The sequence below is a fragment of the Mastigoproctus giganteus genome, chromosome 3 (assembly GCF_048544385.1).
Source record: "Mastigoproctus giganteus isolate SK-2022 chromosome 3, ASM4854438v1, whole genome shotgun sequence".
Classification (NCBI taxonomy): Eukaryota; Metazoa; Arthropoda; class Arachnida; order Uropygi; family Thelyphonidae; genus Mastigoproctus; species Mastigoproctus giganteus.
This window is the reverse complement of record NC_143577.1, coordinates 49,192,009-49,211,120: the sequence shown is the minus strand read 5'-3', so window position 1 is coordinate 49,211,120 and position 19,112 is coordinate 49,192,009. Positions and strand designations below refer to the sequence as shown.

The 19,112-nt window shown below is 37.4% G+C and overlaps 1 protein-coding gene across 1 annotated transcript in view; it reads left to right on the top strand.

The window, feature by feature from the left end:
* Window positions 1-19,112, top strand: part of LOC150087939 (uncharacterized) — a 69,064-nt gene that overhangs the window by 30,032 nt on the left and 19,920 nt on the right. Inside the window, exon 4 of the mRNA XM_090369817.1 lies at window positions 16,659-16,844. Coding sequence (XP_090225943.1) covers window positions 16,659-16,844 — 186 coding nt within the window. The remainder of the gene's footprint in view (window positions 1-16,658; window positions 16,845-19,112) is intronic.

Here is a 19,112-nt window from a genome sequence, read left to right as displayed (position 1 = left end):
TTAAGAGTATGAAATCTTTGGACTTACGTAACGAGTACAGGTCAATGTTTGGAAAAAAGTCATGAGTTAGGGTTAAATTTGAAAGTTTCTGCAGTTCTACCCAGACACGAGAGGAGGGAGTATATAATGAGAGCCCTGTCAATCAATTCGACCCTGGAGAGATTGTGCAAGGATTGTGGCATAGAATTTCTCTCAGCGTGGTCTGTGCATTTTAACAGGAGAGGTTGTTTATACAGGGATGGGATACAATTAAATAGAAAGGGTGCAAGAATATTTTCTGATGCTATTCAGGCAGTGTTAGGTGGGTTGAAAACTGCTAGTTTGAGGGTATTCACAGACTAATAGATTAACAGTAGTCACAGGCAGAGGTGAAAGTAATTCTTGCACTGCTTCTATTGGAATGAGCAGCAGCCTGGAAAGTAAGGTGCTGGGAATTTCAAGGGCTGCTGGGAGTCGTCATGGAACGAGTAAATACATGGGTTGTGTTAGGGTAACTAAGAGTAAGAATAGATGCATGTACAACAATGCTAGGAATATTATAAATAAATTTGATGAATTTGAGATGCTGGTGAAGACATCTAAGGCAGATATTGTTGGAATATCAGAGATGTGGTGTCAAACAGAGATAAGGAATGCAGAATTGGAATTTGGGGTGTACAATGTGTACAGAAAGGATAGAAAGGGAGCAAGGGTCATGTTATTAGTTAAGAAACATATAAAATCTAAGGAAGTGCATCTAGTTGACATGGGTGGACAGTGCAATGTTGATTCAGCTGGATGTGATATAAGCACTGGGAAAGCAAAGTTGAGAGTAGGAATGTGTTATAGGCCCAATGACTCTGATGAGTACAACGAACAGCTGTACAGAGAAAGAGAGTGGGCCAGTAAATCAGATTGTCTTATAATGGGGGGTTTTAACTTCCCAGACATAGACTGGAACTTGTGGGTTGATACTCACATATAGCAAGACTTTTGTGGATAATTGTTTTCTACAGCAGCATGTTCAAGAGGCAACCAGAGGGATTAATACTCTTGATCTGATTATCAGCAGTGATTATTCATGCATTAAGAATCGCAGATAAAGGAACTACTAGGTGGCAGTGATCGCAAATGTACTAATGTGGGATTTACTCAAAGATGTAACTACCATCAGGGGTAAAGGGAAGGGTTTTTGCTTTTGTAAAGGTGACTACAGTGGTATCAGACAGTTTTTAAATTCAATACAGTGGGACCAACTGATGATGTTACTAACAGCAAATTCTAAATGGGAAGCATTCAAGGAATTGATCTTGGAAGCTGGTAGGCTTTTCATACAACCTAAGAAATAATATTCAAGATTTAGACCTAAACGGATGTCAGTTGAACTAATGAGACTCGTGGCAGAGAAGAAAAATGCATGGGATGCATATAAATTATCAGGAGACACAGATGCCTATGGTAGATATAAGATAGTCTGTAATCAAGTGACAAAGGAGGTTAGGCAAGCAAACGCACATTATGAGAAATCTTTGGCAAAGGATGCAAAGGAAAACAGTAAAGACACCTTTACTCTAGAAGGAAGGGGATGAATCAGATTGGTCCACTTGATATTGATGGTTTGATTGTTGATAATTCTGCTCAGGTAGCTGACAAACTGAATGAGTAATTTGTATCTACATTCACATATGAGGAATTCTGTAGAGAAGTGGAGGCCAGACACTTACAAAACTACCAGAGATTTAAATGATTTTGTAAAAACTGAAAGCAAAGTGGAGGAGAAATTGTTGAAGATAAAAATAAGGAAGGCACCTGGGGTGATTGGGATGTATCCAGCTGTATTAAAGGATGCAGCAAAGGAAGTAAGCAGGCCCTTAGCCATGATTATGAGGGCATCCTTGGATTTAGGGGAGGTTCCCCAAATGTATCCTCAATTCATAAAGGAGGATCAAAAAGGTGACACGAGCATTTGCAGACCTGTTAGTTTAACTTCTGTTCCCGAGAAAAAAATGGAGTTACTGGTTAAAGAAGCATTGCAGGATCATCTAGACAAGGCTGCAGTTATAGTTCAGACACAGCATGGGTTTGTTAAAGCGGAAGTCTTATCTTACCAATTTTATTGGATACTATGATGTGGTCACGAAGGAACAGGATACAAAAAATAATTTTAATATCATATACTTGAATTTTAGTCACCTGTTGCACATGGAAGACTACTGTGCAAGTTGGAGCAGTGTGGTGTTGAGGGCAAGTTGCTACAATGGATAAAAAGATAGTAAAGTGGGAGAAGACAGAGAATGGTAATCAATGGACACTGCTCTTTGTGGACTAATGTTTCATTGTTGTTTTCTGTATTTATTAATGATATTGATGAAGGTGTATCTGGTTTATTGTCCAAGTTTGCATATGATACTCAGGTTGATAGGATTGTTAATGACAGTAAGGATGGCACACTACTGCAACAGAATCTAGAAAAGCTGAGCAGATGGGCTGAGAGGTGGCAACTGAAGTTTAACATTGACAAATGCAAAGTACTGCATATGGGTAGCAATAAACCCAGAGTAACATACCAACTATGTGGTACTACACTCAGGGTATTGGTGAATGAAAAAGATTGTGCAGTCAGATATGAATTTTTCTGAGCACTTCAGACAGGCTGTAAGAGTAGCTCATGGGGTCTTGTCAATGATATATAGGAATTTTGCTAGCAGCAATAAGGGGGTGATTATCCCCTTATATAAGGCAGTCAGTCCACACCTTGAGTACTGAATACAGTACTCAAGGTGTGGCCTGAGTACTGAATACAGGTCTGGAGACCTCATTTTAGGAAAGATGTTGAGCTACTAGAATGAGTACAGAGAATGGCAACAAGATTAGTGAGTGGAACAAAGGGTTGCTGTTACGAAGATAGGCTTAAGTTCTGTAAATTGCAAATCTGGAGACTAGGCACCTGCACGGTGATCTGATTGAGGTGTATAAGGCCTTTAATGGTGTGAGCAAGCTAAATGCTGATGTGGGATATTCTTCCTCTTGCTCAGGTTCTGCACCCGAGGGGGCATAAATTCAAATTGAGAAAAGACAATTGTAGAATAGATGTGTGGAAATTTGCCTTTAGCCAGCAGGTGCTCAATTGCTGGAACAAACTTCCATCTGTTTTTGTGGAAGTTGATAGATTAAATAAATTCAAGGCTGAACTAGACAAAATTTTGGAGTGAATGGATGGGTGATACAAGGATTTTTTTTTTTTTTTTTTTTTTGGCTGATGCTATATAAGCTTTCTTTCTTGCATCATATGCTTCTACTAATGCTAATTCTAAACAAAATGTCACCGTTTTGTGCTGCGAGTGATTTCTCTGAAGTAAACAAACTGCAACATTGATAGTTTCTAGTCTTTATTCTTAATGCATTACAAGGGACTGAATCCATTCCCTAAACCAAAATTCAAGAGGAAGGAGGGCTATATCCCTATCTTGGAATTTGAAAAGTGATTTAAGTGGGAAAGCATTTTAAATGGTAGTGCTATACACATGAAAAAATTCAATTCGTGGCAGTTCATAAGATTGATCATGGGAAAAAAAGAAAAGAGCACTAACAGCTGAAAAGTAGAATAGCACTATGAGTATTATAAGTGCTAGAATGGGAGTTTGCTATATTCACTTAATGGTTGTTATTATAGAGCATATAATAATGCTATGCAATAATAAATCAAGTTACTATTATTTGTTTTAATTTGGGATTGCTGAGTTATAATATATGTAACTGATAAAATTATTATGACTTCCTTTACAATCAGTAAGGGGCCTAAGCGAATCCTCAATTAGTGTTTTTATTATTTTTTATTTTTGGTATAAATCATCCATGAACATATTTTAATTGAAGGACCTGATTTTTATTGGAAAATTTGTGTGTAAAGATCTGTATGTCAAAATTTGAATGATTAATGGTGTTGAGGGTTCCTTTAAGGATTTTAACTGGGGATAGGGAATGGGAGGAGGTCCATTTGAACCTCACATGGAATAGAATGTGAGGAAACACAAGAAAAGTAGAACAAGCATTAAGGGAAAACAAAGGATTTAAATCAGCAACCATGAGCAGTAATACAGAAAGACAAATGAAACTGAAGAATAACAATGGTGTACTTATAAACAGCACAGAATGCATAATTCAAATAGCAGAAGACTGCTATAGAGAATTATACAAGGAGCAGGGGAATGATGCCAGCAGTGGGGAAGATGGATTGCAAAGTAGCAACACATACGACATACCTGATATTCTTCCTGATGAGGTAGAACATGCATTGAAGAAAATGAAGAATCAGAAAGCCCCGGGGGAAGATGAAGTTACTGTAGAGTTGTTAAAATTGGGAGGAAGAGACATAACACAAAAACTGGCAAGGCTCTTCACAAAGTGCATTAGAAAAGGTGTGATGCCTAAGCAGTGGAATAATGATCATAGTTTTCCTGCATAATAAAGGAGATAAATCAGAAATTGGAAATTGTAGACTAATTAGCTTGTTATCCCACATCTACAAGTTGTTCACAAGGGTCATTACTAACAGATTAGAAAGAATACTTGATGAGAATCAACCGAAAGAGCAAGCTGGCTTTAGGACAGGATTCTCAACTATGGATCACCTTCACGTAATATCACAGCTAATGGAGAAAGCAAATGAATATAAAACACCATTATGCCTGGCATTTGTGGATTATGAAAAGGCATTTGACTCCATATAGCATAAGGCAATGTTTCGGGCACTGGAAAGACAAGGCATAGATACCCCATATATTATGATTTTGAAGAAAATATATGAGAGTACCTCCTTTATTAGACTAGACAAAGACAGTAGGAAATTTAAAATCGAGAAAGGAGTTCAACAAGGAGACACAATATCTCCGAAGCTGTTTACTGCTGCCCTTGAGGAAGCTTTCAGAAGATTAGACTGGTCGCAGAAAGGAGTCAATGTGAACGGAGAGTACCTAAACCATTTACGATTTGCAGATGAAATTGTGGTCATAAGCCACGATCCCAAAGACTTAGAGGAAAATCTTAATCAGTTATGCATGGTTAGTAAGGATTTTGGACTAAAGATGAATATGGCTAAAACAAAAGTAATGATGAACAAGTATGCCACAGAAAGGGAAATAATGATTGAAGGAGCAGTAATTGAAAAGGTGGAGTCATATACTTATCTTGGACAAGTTATTAGCTGTAATAATGATAAATGGCTGGAAGTCAAGAGAAGAATAAATTTTGGATGGACAGCATTCAGGAAATATAGTCACATACTGAAGAGCAATATCCCAGTTTGTCTGAAATGTAAAATAATGAACCAACGTGTACTCCCCACCATGACTTTATGGAAGTGAAACTTGGCCACTCACCGAAAGAATGGAAGAGAAGCTGAGAACTACACAGTGAAGAATGGAACGAATTATATTGGTAATCAGACTGTTAGATAAGAAGAGAAACACATGGATTAGGCAGCAAACTCAAGTAAAGGACATTCTTATCAAAACTAAAGAACTAAAATGGTCTTGGGCAGGACACATAGCTCGAAGACATGATGACAGATGGACTAAGAAAATAACAGAATGGTACCCAAGAGGAGCTAGAAGAAAACCTGGAAGACAAAGGCGGAGATGGATAGATGAAATTCATGAGTTTTTGGGTAGTAAATGGATGGCCAGTGCTCAAAACAGAAGGAACTGAAAAGTTGCTGGAGAGGCCTTCATCCTGCAGTGGATTGAAAATGGCTGATGATGATGATGGGATAGAATCCCAGACTAGTAGTCACTTTATCTGGAGTTAGGAAAACCCACAGAGTAATTCAAATACTTCACACTACCACAGTGGTTTGTGGACTGGCCTTTTTGTGGTGAGGTGGTGGGTGAATAAAGCCAATGTATATAGTGTGCACTTTTAACTCTCTGATGGATTATAAAAAAATAATTGGTCATATACCTGCCAACCTTTTTATGAATTTTTAAAAAAATTTACACAAAACGTTAGTCTGATTTTATGAATTTCACTGTAAATGGGAAAGCATTATAAGTGAAAACTTCCCTGCTTATAATGTTCTGTTATGTTTTTAAAATACACATTTCTTTTTGTTTACCTAGTGCAGAACCACTGACTACTGAATTTATGATTGATATAATTATGCTTATTTATATAATATTCACTAAAATAAATAAACCACACTTTGTTTCACATATTATTGATATCTTTCTTGGTATTTGATTAATATCAGGAAGGATGATTTGATGTCTTTCTTGATAATGGCAAAGAGTTTGATGGAAACTTAATATGTCCTGAAAAACGGTAATTTAATATAAATGAAAACCAGAAATAGCCAAAAGTTTATATCTTCAGCCAAAACTAAAACTAGTATTTGCATATGCTAAACTTGTGATTGCTGTCTAACTGGTTTTGGTTTACGTTTATTTTCTTGCTTTGTGATTAATAATATCCTCTAGATATGTGAAGAAAGTATGTATTTTGATTTCTTTCATTTAGAGTTGGTTTCTGTTCTCGTGAAAAGTGAAGTTAGTTGCTTTTCTTCAAATACAAACACAGTGCTGGGTTTAGAAATATTGTAAAGCATTAGAATTCATTTCTGTTTTAAATGAAGAAAATTAGGTCTTTAATTAGAAAATTTAGTGCAAATTTTCTGAAGAAAATAAATAAAAAAGACAATTTTTTTTAAAAACTATTCCATATTATATCAGTAGGTCAAGAAATATTTTGTTGCATGCATTTTGAATATGTTTCTATAGATGTATGCATTTATTTATATTGGAGAAAATTTAATAAAGATTTATTAGCAGTGTCAATTATAAGTGTCATTGCACAAGTAGAATGATATAGTAAAGAGGAAGTATGTTTGTTTGGTGTGATATAAGCACTGGAAAAACAAAAATGAGTATAGTGGTATGTTATAGGCCAAATGACTGTGATGAGTATAATAAACAGCTATATAGACAAAAAGAACATTCTGATTGAAAAAAGCATTCTGTAAATCAGAATGCCATATAATAGGGGATTTTAACTTTCCAAATATTGACTGAAATTTGTAGATTGGTCACTGCCACAGTAGCAGAAATTTCTGGATTGCCAGAGAAGCAACAAGAGATTTAAATGATTTTGTAATAACTGAAAGCAAAAAGTTGGGTGCCACTACATTTGGTGGTGGTGAACAAAAGAGACCTAGGGGTAATTGTACTGTTTGGCATGAAGTTTCCTGAACCATTCAGACAGGACAGATCGTGGGGTTCTGTTAGCAGTATACAAGAATCTTGCTTGCAGAGACAGGAAAATGATTATTCCCATAAAATAAGGCAACAATTAGGCTGAATCTTGGGTATTGTATACAGGTCTGGAAGCATTATTTTCAGAAGGATGTAGATCTGTTTGAATGGGTGCAGACAACAGCAAAATTAGTCAGGGACACAAAAGAGTACTCTTACCAAGAAAGACTTCAGATTGCAGTGCCTGGAAACTAGGCACCTCTGAGAAGTCCACTGAAGTTGTGTAAGGCTTTCAATGACTGAGTAAACTTAATTTGATGGAATCCTTACTCTTTCTCATACGACATACATACGTAAAGGCACATATATTTAAATTGAAAAAGAATAGTTGCAGGAGAGATGTACGAAAATTTTCCTTACGTAATTTGAATAAATTTAATGATTTTTTTTTTTTGGCTTATACTGTATAAATTTGCTACCTTACATCAGTTGCCACTCCTTAATAATAATAATAATACATTTAATAAAGATTTATCTTTTAATATTTTGTAATTTCTGTGTCTGGTTTTGTATGTGGTAATAATTAATTATTTTTTTCCCTTCCTCCTGCATGACCCCGGGTGCCGAGCGAGTGACCATAGTGATTTCCAAGGCGATTTGAAAGCCTCTTCTCTCCAGTCAGCTGATTAAAGGGAATATTAGTCTTTTAATTTGCAAAAATGTTTTACCTTTGTCTCTTTCCAAATAAAGAAGTAAACTTCCTATCCAGAAAGGAAAAACACCTTTCTTTCTTGTATATATAACTTCATTAACACTAACTGCTCCTGCTTTCATGTGGTGAGGCCGGTAACTCTAGTATAAATCCAATAGTCAAAGCAAAAAAGAAGAAAACATGGACCCTTAATGTCATAGTGAGCCTATAAGCTCACACCTTGAGCATGAATCATCTCAACCAAAAAGAATCAAAAAAGATGTTCCTTTGCCAGACCTAATCATACATTTTTTATCAATGAAACCTTTTAGCAGCTTATCTCTATTTCTTGCAGAAAAGCATAAAAGCTGTGGCAGAAAGGCATTGAAGCTGTGTCCTAAAATAGTCAAATAATTTCACTCAGAAGGTCTCCTTGTGGAAACATCTCATCTCAATCATTCAAGGCAGCTCCTGGAGCAAACAACCTTTGGAGGCTTTCCGATTTCTGTAAACCCCCCCCCCCCCCACACACAGAATTTTAAACACCTCTAAAGGTATCATTTCAGAATGGGACCTTCTTAATGTTTCCAAGGAAGAAATTACTAAAGAATTTAAAGCACAATGTGTGATCAATGCCAAAAGAATAATGACCAAACAGGATGATGTTCTTAGCCCCATAACAAACATTATTTTTACCTTCAGCACTCCAAATCTCCTTGTATCAGTTAAAGCAGGCTACCTTTCTTGTAGGATCCATCCAAATATTTCAAATTCCAGAAGTATGGGCACTCCCGAACAGCATGTCGAGGTATGGCTATTTGTCCCTTGTGTGGCTCAAGATACCACTTCCAATTTGAATGCACTGCTGTAATACCACGATGTCCCAATTGTCAGAGTGCTCATCCTGCATATTCTAAAGCTTGTGGATCATGGAAAATGGATAAGAAAATTCTAAAGTACAAGATAGAGAAAAATATCTCACACCAAGAAGCATGCAAACAGATATTAAACCTGATGTTTTCCAAATCATATGTCAATGCAGTCAAAAACACTAAAGCATTTTCAATACAGACTGACATTATAGTTCTTCCAAAAATATCTCTTTCTCAATGGGCCAGATATTTCCCCATGGGCAAGACATTGACAGCAATGAAAACAGAGTACAACAAATTCTGCTGATAATTAAGCCTGACAGCGCCCTAAGTGACAAAGGAGACAGTTGCAAATCTTGTATGGAATAAACAATTAGATCAAAATATGGACATTGAGAAATCAGATAATGAGGATACAGTTCTCCTGCTGCATGCTGATGGTGAGATGGATGTTGGTCGTCCAGTATTTTTCCAAAACAAGACAAATTAAACAGGATCAGGGGAAAATAAAGCAGTCAGGCCACTCCACTAAATATAAAACCAGATAATGCCAGAAACCATTCAGTAGAGTTGTAAAGGCCTAAGAAGCAACCGGCACGAGCATGATTCTGCCAGCATTTATCTGCAGGAAACATATTTATCTTCAAATTATGCTACTTCCCAGTTCTCAAGATATATCCTATATAGATGTGAATTTGTCTTGAATCCCCAGCAAGAGGAGGAGTAGCAATTTTAGTTCATAGAAACATGTCATCCAAACCTATCCAGCTTTCCACATTTCTAGAAGCAAGTTTGCTCTCTAGAGATTACTCTCACTCGCGTCTCCATTTATGTTCCACCAAACGTATGCTTTACCACAAAACTTGACAATTTACTAAATCAACTGCTGTACCCTGTATGCCTAGTTGATTTTAATGCTCATTAGAGTCGTGTGGGGGTTCTCTGAATATGGATTGTAGTGGGTGGATAGTTGAAACTATACTTAATAATCATCAGCTAACATTACTGAATTCAGGTATACACATTCACCTCCTCACAAAATGTAGCTCTGCACTGGACCTGTCCATATGATCCTCGTCCATTATTCTGGCATTGAGTGGACAGTAATACCCCTTCTTCATAACAGTGATTACTTTGCTATAACTTGCAAAATACAGACAGATACAAACTATGCTTGCAACCAGTGAATTACCTGGAATTTTTACCGAGCCAACTGGAACAGTTTTCTAATATAATCCAATTTAATAGTTGTTTGATCTGTACTAGTTCTATTAATAACCCCTTGATGTGGGCACCTGTACGTGGTGAGGGGGACCTCCCAGTGATGCTGTTGGTTTTCCAGATTAGCATCATTGGGATCCAACACCCATACCTTGGTTCCAGGATTATATCTTTGGAATCCGGTGTGTGCAGCCGTGTGCCGCAACCCATGGAATTCGGAAAGGGGGATCCTGGTGGTCAAGAGGCCCAACCTTAATACACACTTTGGCCCCTGCTTTGACAAGATGGGTGGTCCCGGACTTGTCCGCCGATTGATCCCAGTCGGGATCAATCGGCGGGTAGTTCTTACTGCTAGGGTCAACTGCGTTCCAATAAGTCTACCTACCCTTGGTCCTGGGACGGGATCAAGGCTTATTGGAAACGTGGGTATGGTGCCTCTAAGCTAACTTGGCATCCCATTCGTGTACACAGTACCTGCTAGTTCACGAGTGGGTGGCCCCTCGTAAGGCTCTGTGGTAGGTGAGGTACTTAGGGCATCTGAAATTTTTATCTTACTCATATGAGTAATTTAAATTCTATTTCTTCTGGGGCCCCAACAAGGTCCCTACCTAACCGATCAGATGAGAATGACACCAATTCTGCCAAAAGAGCCAGAACTGAGGATAAACCACCATCTATAACACCGCTTTTCCTCATTCTCCATTCCACTGGAGAGCAGCCAATTGGGAAGATGTCACCCTTCTTCATCCAGAAAGGATTAGAAGGGTTGGCAGGATCACCAAAATCCATAAAACGGCTGCGTTCTGGCGATCTTTTACTCGAAGCTTCAAACACAAAGCAAGCAGAAAGAATGTTAAACGCGACATCCATAGGGGGAATACCGATCAATGTAACACCCCACAAAACTTTGAACTCTTCATGTGGTGTCATTTCAGAGTGGGATCTTCTTCATGTCTCTGAAGAGGAGATCTGCTCTGAACTAAAAGACCAAGGAGTGACAACTGTCAAGAGAATATCAATGCGGAAGGAAGGGAATCTCGTCCCTACCCGAGTTCTCATCCTAACATTTAACACCCCACGGCCTCCTAGTTCCATCAAGGGTATTTAAACTGCCCAGTGAGGATCTATATTCCAAACCCACTGAGGTGTTTTAAATGCCAAAAATATGGCCACTCACAAACGGCTTGTCGTGGTAACCCTGCCTGTGCTCGATGTGGTGCGAAAGACCACGAGAGCAAGGAATGTTCAGCTTCTAAACCGATCTATGTAAATTGCCAACAAGATCATCCTGCCTACTCCAGAGTATGCCAGCGATGGAAAGATGAAAAAGAGATCCAAAAATTGAAAACAGAGCTGAATATCTCCTACCCAGAGGCTAGAAAACGCATCCAACCAATAAATAGCGGGAAGCCTTCATATGCCCAGAAGGTTTCTGCGAAGTGCACTATCGGTACGCAAACTGAGATGACTGTACCACCAAGAGAGTCATTCACACCGATTGCCTGCTATTTATTGAGTTCACAAAAGCTCACCAAAAAAACGCAATCAGCTGCCACTCCTATATCTGTACCTCCTAGTGCTCCACCACTACCAAAACCAAGTGGTAAAGAGCCAACAGTAATAACAGAAACAATGGATGTTGAGGACAAGGAGGTACCGGATGAATCAGTCTTGGAACTCTTTGCGGAGGAAGAAATGGACATGGGATAGCGTCCATTCTTCCCCAAAAAAGATAAATCCAAGATTGACAAAAGTAAGCCCTCAGCACCTCGGAAGCTGCCTGATGGACCCACCAAGCCAAAATAATGGCTAAATTCCTACAATGGAATTGTCGTGGATTCCGGCAAAATACTGATGACATCAAGGCCCTCCTGTAAAAGCACAAGCCAGTTTGCTTTTGCTCGCAGGAGACTTATCTAAAGGCAAACGATGATCCCACAATGCATAACATCACAATTTTTCGTAAGGATAGAATTGCGGATGGTCCTGCTCATGGAGGAGTGGCTATCCTTGTGGGCAACCAGACCCCAGTTCAGCCCTTGCTAATTACAACTAGCATAGAAGCTGTTGCAATTTGCCTTACAGTGGGATTTTTATTAACGGTCTGCTCTATTTATTTGCCACCTGGGACTGACATCTCCCAGGAAGACCTTGATGATCTTGTAACGCAGTTGCCTCCCCTTTCTTACTTCTCGGGGATTTTAATGGACATAATACCCTGTGGGGTAGTGCTAACATCAACGGAAGGGGATGAGTCATAGAGCGTATGCTAAATGACAATGACCTTTCCCTTTTAAATACTGGAAAAAACACCTTCTTCCACATGCCTACCCGTACTTTTTCTGCCATTGATCTCTCTCTATCTGCTCCCCCTCTCTACTCCCTTCACTCACGGGAAATGGAGGAGAACCCATACGGAAGTGATCACTTCCCTGTGATAACCTCTTTACATAGTGGGAGACTGTGTCTTCCTTTCAAGTTACCACGGTGGAAGATTGATCAGGTTGACTGGACTGCCTTCCAACATCAGGCAAATTTTGACCTCAGTACCGTCAGTCAGGAGCCTATCAATGATGCAGTAACGTACATCACAGAAATTATCGTCCAAGCAGCTGCAAATGCTGTTCCAAAAACGTCTACCCGGTTTCCACCATTTCCCAAACCTTGGTGGAATTCGCAATGCACAACAGCAAAAAAGGCTCAAAACAAAGCGTGGGGGATATTTTGCCGATATCCTATCACAACCAACCTTATAGCCTTTAAACACGCACGAGCCAAAGCGCGCTACATCTGCCGTTAGAGTCAAAAGGAATCGTGGATCCGTTTTACTTCATCAATTACTCAGTCCACTAGTACTAAGTTGGTCTGGGACAAAATTTTGTCCCAGCAATATGCAACAAACTACTGCAACAAGACCTAGAAAAATTAGACAGATGGACTGAGAAATGGCAGTTGAAGTTTAACATCGACAAATGCAAGGGATTGCATATGGATAGTGGTAATCCCAGATTAATGTACCAATTATATGGTACTCAAGGTAGTGGAAAATAAAAATGACCTGGGGATAATTGTGCAGTCAGATATTGAAGTCCTCTGAGCAGTGCAGACTGGCTACCAGGACAACTCATGGGGTTTTGTCATTGATATACAAGAACTTTGCTAGCAGGAATAAGGAGATGATTATCCCATTGTGCAAGGACCTGTATACAGTATGCAAGATGCGGCCAGGGCGCATACTGTATACAGGTCCAGAGGCCTCATTTTTTAGGAAGGATTTAGATCAACTGGAACAGGTGCAGAAAATGGCAATGAGATTGCTGAAGAGAACAAAAGGGTGCTTCTTACCAAGAAAGGTTTCAGTTCTGCAAATTGCAGCATCTGGAAACTAGGCACCTGTGAGGAGACCTGCTTGAAGTGTTTAAGATTTTGAATGGATTGAACAAGCATCAGTGTTGATGGAATCCTTCCTCTTGCATAGTTTACATACATAAGGGGATATAAATTCAAATTGAGGAAGGATGGTTGCATGATAGATGTGTGGAAGTTTGTCTTCAGCCAGTGGGTGGTTGATTGTTGGAGCAGCCTTTCATATGTTGTGGAAGTAGATATAATTTGAATAAATTTAAGGAAAAACTAGAAAAATTATTGGAGGGGATGGAGAGGTGAAGTGTAATTTTTTTTTTTTTGGTTAATGCTTTATAAGCTTGCTTTCTTGCATCATTTCTGTTACTAATACTTGTAATTAATTATTAGAATAGACTTGACTTCCACTTGATGTTCTGGAAGTAGGTAGTTCGAATAAATTCAGAGATGGATGGATTGGACAAATTGTTAGAAGTGATGAACAAATGATTTAGGTAATTTTTTCCCCCTTTGACTAATGCTGCTGTATAAGCTTGTTTTCTCATCATATTGTTGCTACCAATACTAATAATTTTGCTGTTTCCTTTGGTGAGTACTGCATTTTGATATTCTTCATTTAAGTTTTTTTAACCACTTAACTGTTTGTTTTTTCCAAGAAAAACATTCCCAAAATTGACACTTTTTGTCTATTTATTAAATCTTGGTTGATGTTTGGGGTGTGTGTTTGTGTCCTCCCTAATAACATTTCTGTTTACAATCTAATTTAAATCTACATTACTTCTCCCAAAGTATTTGACCTTTGTTTGATTTGTTTGAAATTTCTGTTTAATACATTCACTGTCACTTATATTTGCAAGAGCCCTTTCTGTGTAGCTTGAGGTGCTTCTCTGGGTTGCTGGAACAAGTAGGCACTGCTTTTTAGTGAACAGAAGGGAGTTCATCCGTGAAGAATCATCACTCCAAGTAATACGACATTTGTTGTTTGTAGCATTCTAACATCAACAGATTCGTTTGAATGAGGTTCAAAGTCTGCATCATTTGAATAGAATCCTATTTCAGTATCAGATAACATATCATAAAGAGCTGATTCAATGTCATCAGCTACGAGAAAAGCACTTTTACACAAAATTTTATCAGTAGACACACACACTAAGGATGATATTTTGTTTTTAACAAACTAAGAATTAAAATTTAGCAAGCATAATCTTCACAAAATTTTATGGCAAAGTAAAGAAAGCCAACATTAGAACCATGGGAAACATTTAGTGGTCAAATGCATTTCCTGGTACTGCAGCTTCTCCCTTTCTTGCATTCTTGGTAAACAGATGGTGCATGTTATCAGTGATGGCAGTAGAAGTCGATAATGATATATTCATTAGTTTTTTCTCATTATTAAAAGCAGATTATTGGAGTGCATGGGTGTAATGCCTTTGCGGCTCAAATTTACTTATGGGTACACCCTCCAGACAGCTTCAGTCTTAGGGTGTTTTTACTCGATAGGAAACAGACTTCTACTTCAACTACCGATAACACGCACCATCTGTAGAAGTTATTTTCGTATCGGGTTAAAACAGCAGGTAGGGAGAACACCCTAAGACTGAGGCAGTCTGGAGGGTGTACCCATGAATAAATCTCAGCCCACTCATGAACTCTGATAATCTGCTTTTAATAATAAGAAAAAACTAACCAATACATCGTTATCGACTTCTACTGCCACTACTGATAAAGTGCACCATCTGTTTACCGAGAATGCAGGGAGAAGCTGCGGTACCAGGAAATGCTTTTGACCGGTAAAAGTTTCCCGTGGTTCTTGTTGTTGGCTTTCTTTACCTTAGCCAATCTTATCTTTTCTTCTTGCGGAAAGTACTAAACTGGATAAAATAACTACATCAACATAAGCAAAGAAAAAATACTAAACTAAATAAAATAACTTCAACATAAGCGAAGAACATATGAAACTGTGAACCAAGTATACAGCTTTTATAGCACTCTCTATACAATGCGATTGATCCTAAGGAAGTCCCAGCCATAATGCAAATAGCCTATGGTTCATTCAGTCTGCCACTATCAAACAGTTTCCCTTTACAGCATTGGTTTATTGACCACAATTGAATGGATGCAAATTTGCATTAAGGCACAAAAATTGGGGTTCATTTTGACTCCAGTTTGCATTCTGGCAGCAAACATGCTAAAGCCCAATTGAAACAAAATTTATAATACTTAATTTATGGTACAAAATTGTGTAGTTGTCCTAAAATCATCGTATTCTGAACTGTTATGTGATAAATTGGAAAAACCTTTTGATCCAGAACCTGATCCATTGGGAAATTTTAATTTCTGAATTGTTATTATCTGCTAGTTTTTGTTATGAAATTTACTGTAATATAAAAGTAACTTGTGATACTGACTTTCAGAAAAGAGACTGATTCATAGCCAAAATACTTTATTTTTTCAATATATTCAGCTGTATTAAATGACAAAAGCAAACATCTTAACACTAGCAAGAAATTTTCACCTGTCCATTCAAACAGAAAGCAGTTATCATTGTTGATATTATCCAATTCATAAAAGTTGAGCCATGTTGTTTACAGGTCATTGTAGAATAAACTACATTATTTTAATGATAAATCATGTAATGCTATGATAGTTTAGCAAATATTTGCATTCAAAACAAAGCTGAGATATCAAAATGCATGTATGGAAATCAGTTTTCATTTGGTGATTTTGCCCATATCAGATAGGCAAGTGGCCTGCTCTGGTGATGATGATGTTTAATTTAATGTTTATTTACTGACATTATCTTGGCTGCAACAGTTTGCTATTTATTTTGTTTCTTTCAACAAATCAAAAAATCATTTAAAATCAGTAGATACCATACAGACAGTAAACAAACTCCTGGAAATGGAAATTAAATGAAAAATGCAGTATTTTGTGTTTTAATCTCATTTGAAAATAAACTAATGGTCTAAAGTGAGAGTAAGCTAACTATATCTTAATAGAGATAACGAAATTTAAAACCAATGATGCTGTGAAAGAAGTTATTGCCCTAAATGATTGATCTCCTGACACTGGTGTTCTCTTGATGTTTTGTTTGGTGTTAACCAGTGTTGGCAATTTGACTGACTGTTGACTTTTTTTTTTTTTTTTCATTGGACTCAGTTTATTTCTTTTGCATTCTTTTGTAAAAGTAAAATATGTTGAAATAAAAAAAGAAAATAAATAAAATACAGGTCAACAGTTCTGTGTTATTTATAGATTAATAAAATATCTTATTTAATTTTATTTCAGTATGCAATTGTAGTGAAATTGGTATGATTGCATGTACAAGGACCCTTGAAAATGTTAAATGTAAATGTTCTATCGGATATGCTGGCAAATGGTGTGAATTTTGTGCTTCAGGATATTTTCGAGTTGGAAAATTATGTATGATCTGTCCCTGTAACAATTATACATCAACAGGAGAATGCACTGTTGGTAAGTTTCTTTACTTTTGTCATTTCAGATATTTTCATAGTTTTAAAATATGTGATATATCTTTCTATAAAGCGGTAATATATGTGATAAATATAAGAAATTGAGAATTAGATGACAAAGGAATGGTAAAGATGACTTTAAAATTATTTTGGATGTCTGTACAGGGATGTCCAAAGCAAAGAGATCTGAGCCTCAATAATAGGAAGTGTTATTCTTCCCAATTTATATTTGTTCAGGTGAGTAGATGTATAATCTATGTGCAATTATTACAAAGCAAAAATATATCTCCTTTGAATCATAATTACCATAACAAAAGCCTGTCTCCTGGTCACCATTGCTAGTAGTGTTCTTATACAGGTGTAGACTGTCAGTCTAAAGTTAGTTTACAAAATAAATAAATAAAAAAATTTAAACATTGAGATGTTGTTGACCTGATGTATGTGTGTTCTTTTAAGGTTATGGCTGCCATTACATAAGGCTGTTGTACAGTACTAGTATAGTTGTAATTGATGTGAGTAGCAATACTATATTTTTTCCATATAAATTTACTGCATGAAAATAGCCAAAAGTGCAAATCTACTTATGCAGTAAATGCATCTGCATTCTATGTTATGTTTGTATGTTGATTAGCTATTTCAAACAACCATAGTCTGATGTTTTTAGTGCACGCGCGCACACACACACACAGACACACATGCACAATCTAAATATATGATGTTTACTGTCATTGCTGTTATTAACAACCCTGCCAACCTTTGTGTCATCTGCAAACTTGGGGGCATTAAGCCTGATACACCTATATATTTATCATTGATAAATATACAAAACAACAATGGGCTAAACACCAATCTCTGGGGAGCTCCACTAATAACATTGGTCCATGAAGAGCAGTGTCCATTGATAACCACTCTTTGTCTTCTCCCACTCATCATCCCTTTATCCATTGTAGCAACTTCCCCTTTATGCCGAACTGCTCCAATTTGTCTAGTAGTCTTCCATGTGCAACAGTATCAGAAGCTTTCCTGAAATTCAAGTACAGTAATACCCTAAAGTTATGCGATAGGTGGGTCCGATGAAAATCGCTTAAGTCAAATTCACGTAAGTCGGGGTACAACTTTGCATATAAATACATATAAATTTTGTTTAATTGGGACCAAGGACTAACAAAAACACTAGTTTAAAAGAAAAATATTTAATAAAATTGCAGTTATTTATACATATTAATACAAATTATGTATTAAAAAAATAAATGAGTTACGTAAAAAAGTTATTTCGATGTCGATGGATTCATAAAATCTAACAAATTCGTCTGACGACACAGCGGCTTCTTTTTTTAACGCAGAATTTCTTCGTAGCAAGCTAATAATTTTTTATTCCTTGCTTTGTAGCTATAATGCGTTCTTCGTTGGGGTCTGTTTTCTAAAATTTTTAAGCCCTTTTCAATTGGGCTGAGACCTTCTGTCAAGCTTGCAATTGTCATGTGCTTTTCTGGTGGAACTGGGTTGAAGTGTCGGATAATTCAGTGACGTTTTGCTCACGCATCTCTATGAGCTCATTCATTGTCAGCTCCTCACTATGTGAATCCAACAGCTCGTTGACATCATCACCATTGACTTCCAAATCTAATTGCCTGGCAAGATTAACAACTTCTTCTATCATATGAGCAACAAGATCAGTTTCTGGCATTGTTTTCGTCTCGTTTTTGAAAGAAAATGGACAAAGTTTCTTCCAGACACCATTCAATGTTTTTTTGTGAATTTCATCCCAAGATTCTTCAAGGATTCTTACGGCATCTAAAACATTGAATTGTTTCCAAAAGTCTTTAACAGATATCTCACTATTTTGTCTCATAGCTTCATTCAGACGTGCAAACGAACGCCTCGTGTAGTAGGCCTTGAATGTTTTGATGACTCCCTGGTCCATCAGTTGAAGCAAGCTGGTTGTGTTTGGAGGCAAAAACAACTTTCACACATCGGTCGAAATTAATTAGGGTGGCAGGAGGGTGACCGGGTGCATTGTTAATAAGAAGGATCAATTTAAATGGAATCTGTTTAAACTTGCAATAACGTTCGACTTTGGGTATGAAGTGGTGACCAGACCAGTCCTCAAAAATGGAAGCTGTCACCCAAGCTTTATGATTTGACTTCCAAATCACTGGTAAGCTAATTTTAGATATATTTTTTAAGACTCTTGGGTTTTCGGAGCGATATATTAAGAGAGGTTTTAACTTGCAGTCACCAGCTACATTCCCGCCGACCATCATTGTCA